At 35.9% G+C, this 17,262-nt stretch overlaps 1 protein-coding gene across 7 annotated transcripts in view; it reads left to right on the forward strand.

Annotated features, from left to right (window-relative positions):
- The window catches only part of CSNK1G3 (casein kinase 1 gamma 3), a 70,468-nt gene extending 56,823 nt beyond the window's left edge, over positions 1–13,645 (forward strand). For 3 of the 7 annotated variants that reach the window (XM_039733097.1, XM_039733100.1, XM_039733103.1), the window contains 4 exons: positions 6,526–6,632; positions 7,011–7,034; positions 11,759–11,850; positions 13,101–13,640. In XM_039733097.1, the coding sequence (XP_039589031.1) occupies positions 6,526–6,632; positions 7,011–7,034; positions 11,759–11,816 (189 nt within the window). In that variant the 3' untranslated portion in view covers positions 11,817–11,850; positions 13,101–13,640. Of the gene's footprint in view, positions 1–6,525; positions 6,633–7,010; positions 7,035–11,758; positions 11,851–13,100 lie in introns of those variants that run through there. The other 4 variants (XM_039733099.1, XM_039733104.1, XM_039733098.1 and 1 more) reach the window with 3 other exon arrangements.
- The last annotated feature ends 3,617 nt before the right edge of the window (positions 13,646–17,262 follow it).

Consider the following 17,262-nt stretch of genomic DNA (forward strand, 5'->3'; position numbering starts at 1 on the left):
AGTAATACTGAGAGTATTAGTTGGAACTAATACTGAGAGATTCAAAATGCCAGCTGTGAAGTATACATGAGATTTTGAGCTTTGAGTCCAAAATGAAAATTATTTACCTTTGAAGTGTTACCTGTGAAGTTGTGTTTGGAAATTTTCTGCTGCATTTTTGATTATGACAATCTAAGTTACGTATGTTTCTTCTAAAGTTTCTGGTTTTGGAGAAAGATTGTCATGGCCTGAAGGAAGAAGAAAAAGTTCAGGGTACAGAAAACAAAGCTGCAGTCCTGTCAGTGTGATATATTTCTCTAAATTTTGTTGCTTTAGAAGCAGCTGTCATGTGTAATGTAACAAAATCTAGTAGGTGATAATTATTATGGTGTATAAAGAAAAAAATTAAAATTGTTTTGTTCTTCCCAATAACAAATGTTTAAAAAAGCTTTCTTTTCCCATATTTTAGGTTAGAAAAATATACATTGAATTTGTTAAATTACAGTTAGTAGAATTTTCAAAGTGTCATCATATGACTCTGTTGGCAATTGTGGCACTTCAGAAACCTTTTATTCTTTATCAGGTAAAATGTAACAATTACAATAAATTTTCTTCCATTGTAAAATATGCTAAATACCCTTCAGGGATTGGGAGAACATTTTCTAGGAAATAACATACGTAACGCTAGTACTCCTTACTGTTAATATAGTGTTGTTTCTATGCTTCTTCCTCACTGGATACAGGCAGTCTGTCTGAGTTCAGATCATTTAGATCTGTTGAGGCTAAGCAATTGCCACATGAATTAAAAACACTGTACAAAACTGCAGCCATGGTCTGTGTCTTTGAAGATGAAGTGTTGTGCAACAGGATGTTTTCATATTGGATTGCTTTTTCTTGTGGAGTGGTCATGCTTCCTTATTAAGGGCTCTTATGCAATCACATAGTATCGCCAGTTATGCTGGCTATATGACATAGCCCCTGGCTATTATCAAATATCTCTTTGTTTCAGGGATACTAACTGAATCATGCTATTTGCTAAATTGGTTCATTAGCTAGCTACTTTAGTAGGATTCCTAATTGCTTTCAAGTACACAAATATTAAAAGTCCCACAGAAAATTGTTCAAAGGTAAAGTTGAGTCTGATGTGTGAAATTGTGGGGTTTTTTTTCTGTGATGTTAGTGAGCTATTGCTCATCTTTGAGATCAGTTTTATTAATTTTTCTGCAAGATACGAAAATCTGTCAGATTATTTCAAATGGCACTGGAATGTTTTTAGGTCAGTGCTATTAGTCATCTGCAATACTACTGCTGATGTCATCTCTTAGGTTCTTTTTTAGATGATCATTAAAATGTGCTAGTGATTCCTCTCTGTAACATACTAACATGAAGGGAACTGAGTGTTGGTGTATATGTTTGTTAGCATACATTTGTATGCTCTTAGTGATAAGTTCAAGTGGGAGCCATTGAGGTTCAAACAGGTTTGTTCATTAACAGATATTGTTCTATTTTTTTGTACTAATTTAATTTTTCCCAGACCTTAGGCTTGTGTTCAAAAGATCCTAATGTCTAATTTTACTTTTTACAATCAGCTGAAGCTCAAACAGCACTAGTTGTAAAGGGGAGACATCCCTTCTTCCACTTACCTCAGTCTATTTTTCTAGTTCATGCAGACTTATTAATAATCAACTCATACCTCCCAGCAATTTGTTCTGCAATTTATGTCCCTTTGTTTTCATAAGTTTGTCTCGCTTCTCAAAATGTCAGTTGTACAACACTGAATTCTTTCTTTCTCTGCATGAGCTGCAATCTGCTTGTGTACTCACAAAGATTGTATTAATCTGTTTCATTTTGTTTTTTTCATCATTTACTAACTGCTCTTCTTCCTCTTATCTTTTCCCTTTCTTTTTTCCCATTGGAAATTTATTAAAAGGAGGTTAGATGGAAAGATTGGGTTAAAGAGTTCCCAGTAAAGTACTTAGGAACTACTTGAAAGATTTTTATATTTGATGTAAGCAGTTTTCAGTTGCCAGATTCCTCTCCTTCAGGAAGTCAAGATAGTAAAGTGTTAGGTGAAACAAATGAGTTTTGCTAAGCTTTTGTGAACTAAAAACGTATTGTGATGACTTTTATTCTTTTGTCTTTACTGAAAACTTTTTGGAGGTAAAATATAGAATTGTGTAGTATCACTAATGAGTTCCTTAAAGATGTAGACTGGCTTTATTTTTTGAGTGGAGAATTCAGTTACTGAGATTCTTAATGGAATTAAAGGTGTTTTTTTTCTATGTCTTCCAAATTTTTGCAGTTCCTTGTTGTGATTAGAATAATGAAAATCAGCAAAATTTGTTTTTTATGGCAGACTTTCTAACTGATTTTTGAACATACCAAGTAAAAGATCAGTTTGTGTGCTAATCCGGAACAAAGTATAGAGGCTGAAGATTTAATGTCACCATTTGGGGATTTGGTACTTAGGCTCTACTGTGTCTTGTTATAAATTACATTAGTCAAGCTTCCAGAGGACCGTGTATCTAAGAAATCAGTCTATTTCACGATGAATGTGTCATTAATGGGTAGTGGGTGGAATTTTTGTTTCTCTACCTCATGGCATAGAGAGTATCAAGAAATAACCAGTGATGCATATGCTTCTTTATATAGGCGCTTTTCATATTAAACCTTTAAAGAACTGATTAAATTTGAAGGGACTAAATTTAACCCAGGATGGAGTTATAAAAATGCTTAAAGTAGTTTTGGATTTTCAGTTTAGTGGTTATTCTCCCACTTGAAAATAGGTGAGTAGCTTAGGTAAATCTTCAATATTGCAATACTTCTAATGTGAAACTTTTAAAATATTTGTTTTTTGAAATGTAATTATGTTACTATTCAGGAACCAGTGCTCATATACATTTTGTAACAGAATTTTTAGATGCAAAACCATAATTTAAATATCCTAATTTTTCACTATAGTTGTATTCAAGTCTTCTAATTGTGCCTCCCATTTTTTCATCAGGCTGTTGATTTCATCAAGGGAAATCCATTCCACCTTGAGTAACAAGTAGAGAAATTAAATTAAAAGTTTTTCTTAAAGTAAACTTAGTTTCATGTAGCTTCTCTCTCCTAAAGTTATAGTTTTTTATGTGGATCCACTGTGATGAGTTTTGATTGTGCCTTACTTGTGGTACATTCTGGCTACAGAATTTGGTGTACCACTCCTTCAGTGCATATGGTGTTCTCTGGGTGACTAATTCTTGCTCAATTCTGTTATGTTCCTGTATCTTTCTGCCTGTGTTGTGCAGATTTTTGAGATGATTGGCTCATAGTTGGAGAGAGAAATGTAATGGTTTGCCTTATTAAAGACTGTTTTAGGTCATATTGCAAAGTACTTCACTGATGTAATGTGAAATTAAATACATACAGCTGTAGCCTTACTGACTTGAATTGAATTGAATTGAAGCAGTCCTGTCTGTCTCTTGTACTCCTTTGTATGAGTCATTGTTAGTTTCATTTTATTCATCTTAGTGAGGAGCTCCTAGAGCTGTTTTTGGTAGTAGTGGATTTGAGTGAAACTCAGGACATTTGTGGTTATGGAGAAGCATGACTGATCCTGATTTTTGGTTTTATGCTATATATGCTTTGGTTCACTTACGATTTCAGTGGTTGTAACTCTTTCCAGAAAGAAAAACTTCATGTTCCTCCTATCTAAACTAAGTCGTGTGTCCTGGTTTAGGGCAAGTTTGGGAGATAACCCCCAAAGGGGCTTCTCTACAAAAGCAGATTCAATTGCCTCTCCCCACTCTAACCGGTTCGGGAGAAAATATCTTCTTGGATCATGCAACAGACATTTCATAGTATTTGTTTGTATGTTTGGTGAATGTGTATGGCTGAGTTTGAAGTTAGTTTGAAGAATAAGCTGCAATAAGCTTTGTTCTTTGTTACCAGGTAGTAGTGCATTGACTCCAGCAGAGAGTGATTTTGGCTCCTTTAAAGAGGAAGTCAGCTTAGATTAGTACAGCACATACATAATGCTTTCAATATTACTAGTGTAGGAAGGACTTCTAGATACCTATTATCATATTTTCCAATTCAAATGAAGATGTGTACGTAGTTAAGTTTGATCTCTTTTTTTGAATGTGCTGTCCAAGAAGATAGGTATCATTGAACTGGTGCTCCTGGGAAAGAAGTGTGAAGGGGAGAGTGTCATATGAACACCCCACAGATGCTACCGTTGGCCAGTATGTTTGATATCGATGTAAAAGTCAAACATTTTTTCATTTGTTTTTTAGGAAAAGAGAGCAGGATTTCTTGCAAGTGCCTCTGCAGACTGTGACCTGTTCTTTACAACAGTCAGGAATGCTAAGTTGTACTGTGTTTGCTTCCCATCCAGAAAGGGCCGTAAAGCTGTCTTGCTATTTCTTGATGTATCCTACTTCTGTTTGAGTAAACTGAAGGCTTCTGTTTCTTATCAACCACTCTTACTCAATCTTGAGCATGGATCTGAGGTTCTTTTTAGAAAAGTTCTTCTTAAGCCTAGGTTATGGAGCAGAAATCCTGCATTATTAGGGCTGCAGGCAAGATTGACTACAATATTAATTCGGTGGCATTGCTGTATATGGATTAGTGTAGGCTACAGTTGTGGTTAGTTATGTAGTTAGGCACAGGGAGCTCCATGTGAGCATGACCCCACCAGTGATCCCTTCCAACAATTCTGTGCTTCTGTGCTTCCTTTGGAACCAAACTCATTTGGTGGTCAAGTTGAGCAAAGTTTTTTTTACCCTTACAATTTTATGACTGCTCCTGTCTTAGTTAGCAACTATTTCTGTTGCACTTTTCTACTCTGGGTATTTTACAAGAAGCAATGATATGATCTTCACAGTAAGATACCTGGTGAGGTGGTTGGGATAATACTATATCCCCGTTCATAGTAAATGCATAATGATGACAACTCAAGAATATTCTATGACTCTGTAAAACCCAGTAACTAGTAACCCTGGATGTTGGGTTCAGGATGCCTGCCTCACCATCTTAAGGTTTGTTAAAGTACAATTCCTACCTATTTCTGCCACTGAATGTGAAGTGCTTCTGTCATGCTCAGTGATCTAAAACTAAGCTTAAGACATCTAGTTGAAACTCCATTGACTTATCATTGCAGGAATAAAGTCCAGTCTCCCATGATTCCTTCAAGTTATATAACTACTGAAATTTAAGTAGTTAGATTTCTGCAATGTCATATATCTCTTATTATGTTGCGAACCTGTATGGTTTTTTTGGCAGTGGTTCCTATTTTAGTGAAATTTGAAAAAGGAGAAAACCTGGCCTGATGTCAGCAAAGGGCATAGAAAATGCCTTGAGTGCACCAAACTTCTGAGGTGCTGTACTTAGTTATAATGGGAGCCACAAAACAAACCTCAATAGGCTAGGCTCTTAGCTCTGGTTATAAATAGATGAGACAAAACTGCTATAATAAGAGGAGAGCTTGGAAGAGTGAGGGAAATAGTATTATGGTAATGATTTTCTTTCCCTCTCCTTTCATCTACTTTAATCTCTGACCATCAGGCAACAACTGGTAATAATCTTGAATTACAGACTACTCTTAGTCTCTATAGCTGATTAATTGTTTACAGATGTTTTCTGCAAAGTTATATATTATTTGTCCAGAATTACATTTTTGTGCTTGCTACCTTGCCAAGCAGTTGCTGCTATTTAGTAGCTAGTAGATCTCTCCATGGTGTCAAGTCAACTCTTTAATGGGTCAATTAACACTGTCAGCAGCTCTGATCATGTAAACACTTCTCTACAGCCAGTTGACCATCTTCCTTTTTGTATTTTGTGGGGTGGATAATGGAGAGGCCTCTGGAATGGCTCCACTTGTCATGCAGGAAAGCTGACAGGAACTGGGAGAGAATGTTGGGTTCCACTTGGTTTAAAGTCTGAACAAATATTCCCAGAGAACCATAACTTTCACAGTGACTTGAGCAATTTACATAGAAATTTCATGGTAAACTAATAGGAATGAAGATTAATCTTTATTAATTTCTTTATTAAGTGTTTTCATGTCCTAAAAATCAGACACCATCTATACTGTTAGAAGACAGCCTTGGTTTTCCCCTTTTATGTTGAATGTCCTTTGAGACAGAACTGAATCAGACCTTCATATTCACTCTGAGTATAAAGAGCTAAGCTAAGGATGATAAATACACTGAAGGAGCAGAGATAGGGTTAGACTGACTGAATTGGTATTGGAAAAGTGCTTCATGCCTTCCCTTAAGGCTCTGAAGAGATGTGGGGGAGATTAGCAACTGGCATCCACAGAGTTGCTTTGCTTCATCCACTCACTTTAAGTTCATCGTAGCAGTTAATTCCACTAATACATATGAAAGGAAAATTACAGGAGCACAGGGATGCCAGAATAAAACCTGGAGAAGATACTGTTGCTGAAATAAAAATAATTATGCAAATAACAAAAACCACAGTTTTTAAGATGTATTGAACCTTAGGAATTTACAAATATGTGTCTGGCGCTAGTATAATTTCAGGTCTTTCTTGTGATTTCAGGTAGTAAGCTCAACAAACGGAGAGTTGAACACGGATGACCCAACTGCAGGCCGTTCAAATGCACCCATCACAGCTCCTGCAGAAGTAGAAGTAATGGATGAAACAAAGTATGTTCTTCTTATTATATTCTTTGGATTGTTTGTGCTCAGCTGCTTCAATATTTTTTATACAGTTTTTCAGAAAATGTTGTCTGAACTGAATAGCCATTAGTGAGGAGCAAAACTACCACGCTATACTTAATTTTGTCTTTTAAGTTTCTAAGTAGTAGAGTTCCTATAGCTTGTGCTTTTTTAGCCTAAGCCTTGAATGACATGTCTTGCTATGGTGGCTGGAGAAGTGCATGCATTTTTGATGTTTCAACTCATTTTGAAATACTTATTTTAAGATAGTGTTCTGACTACCAAAAGCCATGTGTGGAAGATGTAAAATTCTTCCTCTATATTGTATTCTGATTCTCTTTTTTCCTTTACTCTCTTTCTGTATAGCTGCCAGAAAGTGTTGAACATGTGGTGAGTTATACAGCACAGGCAGGCAGAAACAGCCCCAGGAGCTTTGTTCTTTTTATTTGGTTTAAAACTAATTTCAGAAAACTTAAAAATAAAATGTCCATTTAGAAATGACAAAATAAGTTTTAATTCTGTGAAACAAGTAACTGTTTTTACAAAAAACCACCTTCAGGAGCTGTTCTGCCTGCTTCAAAGCCTGCTTGCTTTTAAGTTGAGTAGTTTGTGATGTACTTTATGTCAAGCCTTTTTGATGGGTACTAGAATATTTTTTCTTATTTTATCATCTGTTTGAAAGGGGAAAGCATTCTTTTCAAATTTTGTAGTATTCAGCTAGTGTATTAACATCTGGAAAATAACTTGCATGAATAAGTAATAATTGCTAGCAAATGCTTGAACTTTTCCAGTTATCTCTGTAAACAAACTATTTGCCAAAGTATTAGTCTGTGACAACTTTCTAACTAATCACTAAAACTTAATTTCAGAGTTCCTTAATTCTTAATTACATCCAGTGTAATGAAAGGGAAAAAGATTTAAGATCTGTTGCCATGGGATGGACAAGTAATATTTATGTATTTGAGTAGTAAATTTAGACTTGAAAAATAGTACAGAAGAATATTCTTGATAGCTAAAGGTGGAATGAATTCCAACATGTTTCATTTTATAATTGTGCTTGAAATAGGATTTTACAAGGGTATGGATCTAGTTTGTTATAAAATAGAGGCACACAGGTTTGAAGGATACATTAGTAGCAGAGCAATACAGCAGCAGCAATTTTTCTAGGACCCATTTTCCTGACTTTAGAGAAGAGGGAAATTTCTAAAAGTGAAATATTTTTGAAGCAATTGTTCTGCAAATTCTGATTCTGGTAGGTAAGCTTTATTTGCATGTGTAATTAGTAACTTTGAATGGAGGTGTCTGTAGGGCCACATTTTTGCACTGGCTTTCTGTGAGCACTGAGAAGACCTAAATTCTTTGCTGCCATCTTTGTGGAGTACAGTATTATTTTACTGTCAAAAATATATTAGTTCTCTGGTATATATATATTTTTTGAAACAAAAAAAAAACCAAAAAAAACAGAGAACAAGGATATTGATAGGCTGCCTGTAGATAAATTCCCTGTCCCCTCTCTTCAAATAAACCCAGTGATAGTCTTCCTTATGCTCAACTCAGGTACACACAGAAAAAGATTAAATTTCTTGCATTTTGAGTAGTTCTTAGCACAATTAAACCCATTTGTTCTTAGCACAATTAAACCCATTTTAGTTATCTGCAGAAAATTAAGAGAATTCTCAGGTGCCAAAATACTCAGCTGCTTGAGAAATGTAGGAGTTTACTTTTTCTGATATGAATACATAATGGTCAAATATGCTATCCTTGACCTTTTTGGCCTACTCTTAACTGGTTTTGTTACAGACAAAATAACTACTCTCAGTGTCCTACTCTTTAGATTGATTTTCCTGTTTTTAAGGATGTAACACTCAAATTAGTGTTTCAGCACTGTCTGTTTAAGCTCAAGTTTCCTCAGTGACTAGAGGTTTTTCTGGGGGTAGTTTTTTATATTTTAGCAGTTGTTTTATATTTTAGCAGTTAATTAACACACATGCATGCCAACTCACCCTCACCTCCTCTCCAACTTTGCTATCAAACATCAATGTATAGGTACACATATTTTTTCAGAAAGCACTTTAGAAGATTTTAATTTTAAATTTTAACATCATAATCACAAGCGTAATATCAAAAGGATTTGTGGCACATTCAGACATTTGTTTATAGATTTTACACTGTGGAACAGGTTAAGGGAATAGGATTACTAGTATCCTTCATGTCTGTGACATGGATATTTTTTGTTCTAAAGAGACATCGTGTTCTTAAAAGGCTCTTTGTGCCTCTTTCATAATCTTTTTTTCTGCCTGAAAGTGTGAACAAAGCTAACCTCTCTTGCTCATATGTTCTGTTTGTAACATTTCTTCATACTCTGAAAAGACAAACTTAAATCATACTTAGAAATGCTTCATTCTTTGTTCTAGATGTTTTCTTAGTTTTAGAAACTTAGCATGACTATATCTTCATTAAAAAGACTTTAAAAAGAGTGCCCCTCACGTGGGATTGTCCCCATTATGTATGATTTTAACTCTGAACACAACTGTAATTTAGGTGAATATTAGAGCTTCTGCTACCATCTCAGTGAAATCCTGTAAATCAGGAAGGATAAGTTTGGGGTTGTTTTTTTTTTCCTGTAAGGATTTTATTGTTTAGGGACATTTAACCAATGTTTAACTAAACATTTCATTGTTTAATAATTATTTATCTACTCACATGCAGTATATATTCTAAATCTTATGCCGTGTCATTTTCACGGTGGGTGTGCATCTAGCATGACTTAGCAGTGGGTGTTGTGTTTTGGGAATTTTGTTGGGTTTGGTTTTTTGTTTGTGAGTGTTGGAGGTGGAGGGGGTTGTTAGTTTGTTTACTTTTGCTGGTTTGGGTTTTTAGAAAAGTTACTTTCTGCCCTATTTCAGTTATTACTTACTGAAGTTGTAAAGCAAGGAGAAAACTAACCTGATCACTGTGCTGCCCTGATACTTGGGGATCTACAGATCTATTTATAATCTTCTACAGATGCTCTTTCTTTTATCACTGAGCAATAACCTGTCCTTCCTGTTTGTTAGTCAGCAGAGCAGTTGCTTCTGTGAAGCATGTGTGATTTGGATAACCTACAGGCTGTTCTGTGGGAAGGCAGAGAAGGGCAAGCAGGAAGTGATTATATGACCTGTACTTTTTGCATCTTTTTTGCCACTTTAAACACTTGTTACTAATACTGCAGTAAAGTGCCTGCCACATGCTTGATGGCAAATATAAAAACACAGCTGTCTAAACACAAATGACAAATTAATTTAGACTTTTGTCCCAAGGCACTGTTCAACTGGAAGGAAGGGTATTTAACAGGAAAAAGATATGATAATGTCTTGAAAAGGGCAAGAAGTGTTCAAAACCATAATGCTGAGATTGCTATCTCAGGTAACACCTCAAAGGACACTTTAGATTGTACAGGAAAAGTGCAGTGTTTTTTGCACTTTACAGATTGCTGTTACACTGCCAGCTCTAGAAATGTTACATAAACTCCAGATGAAGGTTAGCAGTCATAAAATACTTTATTTAAAAAAAAATCCTTTCCTATAAGTAGAATTTTTTAAGACTTACCTCTTCTGTATTTTGCATGCATATTGAATAATGTAGTAAATTTGTGGCTTAATAGTCCTTAATAATGCACCTATCTATAGCTTTGAATATAGCTCTAAGCAGTGTAATATCTGTTTTATGTGTAAGTGACAATAACACCCTCTAGCGACAGTATGCTTAAGAACAAGTCTCCATTTCTGTTATGAATTATACTCATTGAGAGATTATGCACTGTGAATCCCTGACCCAGGGTTATGTTTCTTTCACAAAATTTATTGTCAGGCAATAGAGCCTGTTCTATCATAATCCCGTTTAAAGGTACATATATTTTAAAATTGCTTTTATTTGGCCTTGGAAGCCAATTTGAAGTTCAGCACTTCTAAGAATCACAGTGTTTAAGTGTACTTCAGTTCAGATTTCCAAAACAGTCCTATGGTTTACAATTCATCATAGAATTTACATTCCTTTAGTCCTTTTTAGATATGTTACATGTTATTAAGATATTTATTTTTCCACACCAAATAAAATTTTTCAGCATTGAGCGATTTTTTCTTGAAGTACATTTGAATAGTTTTTATAATTTTAAAAAACCAAACAAAAGAACTGTTAATAGAAATGATACTATAGTAGTTTTATGCAAACTCCAGAAGATCAGAGGACTAAAAAAGAAGTGCTTTATGTTGCTTAAAAATAGAACTCTTGAATTTGCCATTGCATGTCAACCTTTTTCTCTGGTTGACAGAGAAGTAGCAGAAGGAATAAAAAAACAGTATGAGAACTGCAACAAAGATGAGTTAAAATTTTCTGATAAGAAAAGCAAGAAAACCTAAAGTGTCATTGAATTGCAAAGAGGATCCAAGTAGTCCTAAATGTTTAAGTAGTTTGATCTACTTGGGTTGTGATCCATATAAGCAAAGTTTATTTAATGAGTGAAGAGTTTAAATTCTAGATAGCTGTTCTAGAATATAAATTAACTGTCTGCTGTACTTCCATCTTCCTACAGTTACTTATGTATCCTGGGTTCTGTATATGCTAGTCTTATAAATCAAGACAGAGTTTTTCTGTGGGCTTTCCTTTAGGCATGCTAATCCTGAACAAGTATAAAAGAGATTTACCATCACAGTTGAGGGTAGGATTTCCTCATATACAGGATCACACGATAATTCATATTGAAAGGGAGGAGCACTGCTTTGCTTTTATACATGGCATATACATATATAAAATACTTGGGGTGAAAAAGGAATTAAACTAAATTGAGGTTCATACATCTACAAGTAAATTAAAAGCTTAAGTGGTAATGAATGTTAGTGGTTATAGGCAGATGCTAAAAAAAAGGGTTAGTAGATATGGCGGAATTTCAGTTACAGTCAGTGGCTCCTACCCTTCAAAATCAATTATATTTCTTCTTTAAGAAGTACTTTAAATTTAGCAAATACAGTATGATACTTACGCTAGATGTAAAAATACTTATCTGTGTAGTTTCCCCTTCTGAACTTTAATTTTGGGCTTCCTCTTCATCAATAACCAATGTTTTTTTCTACTGAAAGTTATGTAACTCTCAGAGCAGTTCTGGTCTGCCTCTGCCCACTGCTACTTTTTCAGTGACTGAGCGACAGGGTGCCTTGGATATTTTGAGAAGGTAACTTCTGTCTCCCCTTACTTTGGATGTTGTTCTCACCCCCTGTAGAACCTTATTTTTAGACCCTTATTCTCCCTGATTTTTAAATGCTTTCCCCATTTCCCAAACTAAATAATCTGGATTCCTTTTGAATTTTAGCGATATAAAATGCTTGGTGGACTTAAGAATTTACCGATCAAGGCTATTGATGCAGTACCTTTATATTTTCACTAGTGCTGTACTTCATAGTTTAAGATTCATCTGTGTATAGTGCTGCAAGTGAGAATTCAATAACCAAACCACAGAACTCCATGGAACAAGCTCTATTAGAGTAGATAGCTTGCAGTTTTGGTCACACACATTGTGAACACTTCAGTGTGAAGCTTTATTTTTAAAGATGGTGTTCAGGACCTGGGAGTTGCTTAAAATAAGCCTAACAATACAATTTAAATGTGTGTGTTTGTGTTATTTGTTGCTTTCCTCTTTAGTTTATTTTCAAAAGTACTTTCTGGACTTCTGCAGTCCTTCTGTATATTATCTATATCTAACTCCCTCCAACTCTTTTTCATTTTTTAGTGTTCTTTCAGGTACTTTCAGATTGTCTCTATTTGTTAAGTGAAATTCACGGTGTTTGTCAGTTAGTTTCATTCAATAAAGCCGAAGAGAGAATATGAGTGTTCTTTACATTTAAGCTGTGATTTTTCACAGTAGTAGTTATTATCACTGGGTCAGAACATTAATTATGTTGTCCATCAGAATTTTCTTCTAAAATGTCTTGTGGAATAGCCTTGGAGAAAGTTTTTCTAAGTTCTGGTTGACAAAGGAAGCTCGAATTGTTTTCTTGTTTTAGCAACAATAGTGTCTTAAGTGCACAGTTTAGGTGATACAGTCATAAGCACAAGCTTCCATTTGGCATATTGCAAGTGAATATGAAAGAGTACTCAGGTAATGAATATTCTTTATTCTTACAAATACATTTTTAAATCAGCCTATAATACCTGTGTTTTTGATACTCTCATCAATACTCCAAGATTAATAGCTAGTTGCATTATAGCTTTAGTTTGATACTTTTTACCAAAAAAGGTGTAATGTGTCAAAAATATATCTACTTCAGTTTCTTTCTCTAATGAATCAATTGCCTGCAAGAGAGCTTAATGAGTTCCTTGTGGTGCTGGCTATATCTAAGCTACATACTTCAAATGAGACATGTAGTAAATAGTTTAGTTTTGTGTCTTCTTTTGTATCATATGTAACTCATGTCACACTTGCAGGTGCTGCTGCTTATTCAAGCGAAGGAAAAGGAAAACCATCCAGCGCAACAAATGACTAGAACCAAACAGAGCACGGGAAAATGCTTATTTGTTCAACTGTTGTCTTGTGATCTTAAAAAAGTCCCAACAACAAAACCCAAAGCAAAAACCTCCATAATAAGCACATTTTCCGAGGACTCCCTGAGAAACCGTATCATGCCTCTGTGCTATGATTTGGTTCTTCTGCATCCATCTTCTGTTTCTTTAATTCATCTGTTCTGAAAGCTTTAAGATATTGTCAAATAGAAGTGCTTCTTTGACCATCAACATATGGACCAATGAAATGATAGAAAATGAACACTATCTTGAGCAAAACTGAACTTGAGAAGTATTTCTTCTTTCCTAGGAAGTAGTAGCAGTGTCTTAGATGAAGACGGATGTCATAAATCAATTATTTGAGTTTGTAGCAGTGTATCTAAAGCAGTTTTCTTCAAATATGAAGAAGAAAAATCCAGGTACACAACCATAATGCGAAATAATAAAATCTTAAGATTTATTTTATGACACTTGCATTGTTCTTCTTTTGCCTCAGTATTACTGGTTAGTCAAATTGTTACTCCAGTCAAATTGACACTGACTAGAGATACCGGGGATTCTGGTTTAATTGTTGACAGTTGTCAAAATGCTGGTGCTACTAACAGAAAGTATTTCTAAAATCCTTTCCGTTTGAAAACCTGCTTTTATTTTGCCTACAGTGAATATTGCAGTACAGTAGAAATTATAAGAGTGTTTGTACAAGCATACAAATGTTTATATAATTTTAAGTTGTACCTCTGGTAATGTTAACAAGATCGATTTACCTTCAAAAGAGCTCTACAGAGCAAATACTGAATTTGGTTAAAGCAGAATAAGTATGAAAGCTTGTATGTTCACTAAGATAGTTAATGATGGAGAGCATCTTAAACTTGAAAATATGGATATGCCATGTAAAGTTAGAGATATGCTATTTTGCTCTTTAATTTAGAAAATAAATTCAATGGGAGTGAGTTAGACTTCGGCCTTCACTGCGTACTAGCCCAGCGCATCCCAAATTTCTTGCCTTTTTTTCCTGGAATTTTCTTGTCTTGCAGTGTAAGGTCACTAGTTATCTTAGGATGGCAAGGATGTGTCAGATGCTTCTCTACAGTCCAATGAAGCGCTGGTGATATGAACAAACCAACAGTTCTGTAGGCAAGACAGCCCATTCTGTATTTTCTTCTTCAGAAAATATATGCTTCTTTTAAAGCCATAGTGACAGAGTTCTGGTTTTGTCATGTTTTAACTGCCAATTATTGAAGAAGGGCTGTGGAAGATGGAAGTGACTAGAGAGATTTATTGACCGAAACACATATTATCTTGGTTTCTTTAGAACTTCTCTAGAGCTAAGTAGCATCTTTTTTCTGTCCACAAATGTCTTTTGGCATACTTATTTATTTTTCATCTGTTTTGTGGTAGCATTTAAAATGTATATAAAAGCAAAGGTACACCTTTGAATTAATCATTGCATTTACGAGGATTTTAATTTTATTTTGTAATTTATTTTTCATTAAGAGCCAAAATTGTATTTTATTGTTTGGATTATGTATACTCATATGTATACTTTGATGTTTGTCATTTTTACTGTTCATGCTCTTAAGTTTTTGTTTTAGAAAACCTGAACTTGGCCTCCAAAAACACACTGTGTAACAGGTCATAAGTTTCCACTCCACCAGAGTGTGTTACTGGTTATTTCAGACTCATAAAGTTATTTCTTTGTTTTTGTTTGAGCTGAGAAGTAGGTCACTTGACTATTCTCTTATGAAAACTTATCCTTCTTTGTAGTACTTGACCAAATCTGTTGCTTGTACATGTGGTATGTGTATTTCTCACACACCTGGTGAGTTTTATTCTTGGAGGTTTTTAATCTCTACATTGTTTGTATCATCTGACAGTGTGAATATTATGGACTTAAAATGGTTGAATATATAAAAGCTGTTTACTTGCTGAAATGATTAGCAAGGCACTTGCTTTTCAGCAATTTAAGTGCTTGATTTTAATGTGGAAGAGGGTTTTCTTCTAGTAAAGCTGTCGGCACTAATGTAGGTATCCCAATATGATTTGCATTTATATACTTCTTATCTACAGTAATGAAGTAAACAATGGCTGGATGTCTAAAACTGAAATACATCCCTGCTTAAATGTAAGAAAAAAATAAAGATAGTTTTTTAAAATTTGCCTTTTTCTCCCCTTTCCTACAGTCTTAGATGAAATAATGTTTTAAGGTGTGCTGAACAAATGTAATTGCTTTGGATGGGAATGAAGTTGGAAGCGTGATTCTCATAATGCTGTCTTGACTTACAGTTGTGTTTGCTTACTTAACAGATGTTACTGGTACGTGCTTTAATAGACCTGATAACAGCAACGGAGTGAGGAGACCTCAATGCACACATTTGAAATCTAGTAATGGATTAAAGTTTATGCTGTCTGTGCCACCTTAAAAAAGACCTGAAGAGGTCTAGGAAATGCGTGAAAAGGGCATGTTTTGCATTAGAAGAGGCCCTTAAATAACATCTACTCCAAACACAAAACACTACTACCCCCTGCTAATGTAAGTGTGGAAATGTTTCACTGGATCAGGTTGCTCAAAGCCCCATCCAGCCTGACTTGGAGTGTTTCTAAGGTTTGGGTATCCACAACTTCTTCTGGCAACTTGCTCCAGTTGCTTGTCTGACCACCTCCGTGGAAAAAAAGATCTTTACATTCGGTCTAAATTAACCCTCTTTCAGTTTATTCTGTAATTTCTTGTTCTGAGACAGGCCTTGGAAACAGGTAAAAGTTTCCATGTTTTATGTTGCACGTTTTGAAAGCTCACAATTAGGTATTGCCAGAATCATCTTTTCTCCAGGCTGAAAAAACCCAATACTCAGTCTTTCCTTATAGGAGGGGTGTTCTCATTTTCTGTTGGTTTTTGTTGCCTTCTCTGGACATTCTCTTAACAGGTTGCAAGTGTTTCTCCTGCTGGGGACCCCAGAGCTGGACGCAGCACTGCAGTGGGATCTCACAAGAGCAGAGCAGAGGGGCAGAATCCCCTCCCTCACCCTGCTGTCCACGCTGCTTTGGATGCAGTCCACGACACGGTTGGCTTTCTGGCTGAGTGCACATTGCTGTGTCATGTCTAAGTTTTCATTCATCAGTATCCCCAAGTCCTTCTCTGGTCTCGAACCATTCATCCACCAGTCTGTACTTAGAGTGGTGGTTGCCCTGGGCCAGTTGCAGGATGTCGAACTTGTCCTTGCTGTACTTTAGAAAGTTTGCATGGTTGCACTCCAATAGCTTGTCAAGGTCCTAAAGTACGTAGAAGGTTGCTTTTGATAAAGGTGTATTCCTAGGTGGTTGTTTGCAACAGATGGGTGAAGTGAAGACTGTCTAGGTTGTAGTTGATTATGAAGATGTTAAGTTTAAGATACTTGGCTCTATGGAAAAAAAAATATCAGCAGAACTATTACCCAGGATTATGGAAGACCAGGCTTTTGGCTTTCAAGGGTGTTTGGGTCCAGGCACCTCAGTGGACTTGTGTACAAAGAAAGGCTGCTGAGTGATGTGGTGGGTGAGGCTGTCTTGGGCACAGATCACAAAATGATAGAGCTTTTGGTTCTCAGAGAAGTGAGGAGGCAGATCAGCAGAACTGCCATCTTGGACTTCTGGAAGATAGACTGTGGCCTTTCAGCTTTATATCAGAGCAGACTTTGTGTAGCATGGAATATTACTTTGGTCACTTTGGGTCATTTGTCATGTTCATGTCCCCTCCCTGGATTTTCCCAGCCTCAGCCTGCTAGTGGTGGGGGTGCAGAATGTTGGGGAGACAGTGCTGATGCTGGGCCAGGGCTGCTGAGAGGTAGCAAAGCACCACTCTGTTACCAGCACCTCACTAATCACTAACACAGCACAGCAGGGTGAGGTCTGGCATGGGGAAAGGGACCCATCCCAGCCAGACCCAATACAAGTAAACATGATAGTCATCTGCAGGAAGGCTGGAAGGAAGATCCAGGGAACCAACAGGCCTGACAACCTGACCTCCGTTTTGGGGAAGGTCATGGAGCAAATAGTTTTGATTGCAATCACACGGCAAATACATACAGGATGAGCAGAGGTTTGGGCCCAGCCA

Source organism: Passer montanus, unplaced genomic scaffold (assembly GCF_014805655.1).
Source record: "Passer montanus isolate IOZ18808 unplaced genomic scaffold, ASM1480565v1 scaffold83, whole genome shotgun sequence".
In the NCBI taxonomy this organism is placed as follows: Eukaryota; Metazoa; Chordata; class Aves; order Passeriformes; family Passeridae; genus Passer; species Passer montanus.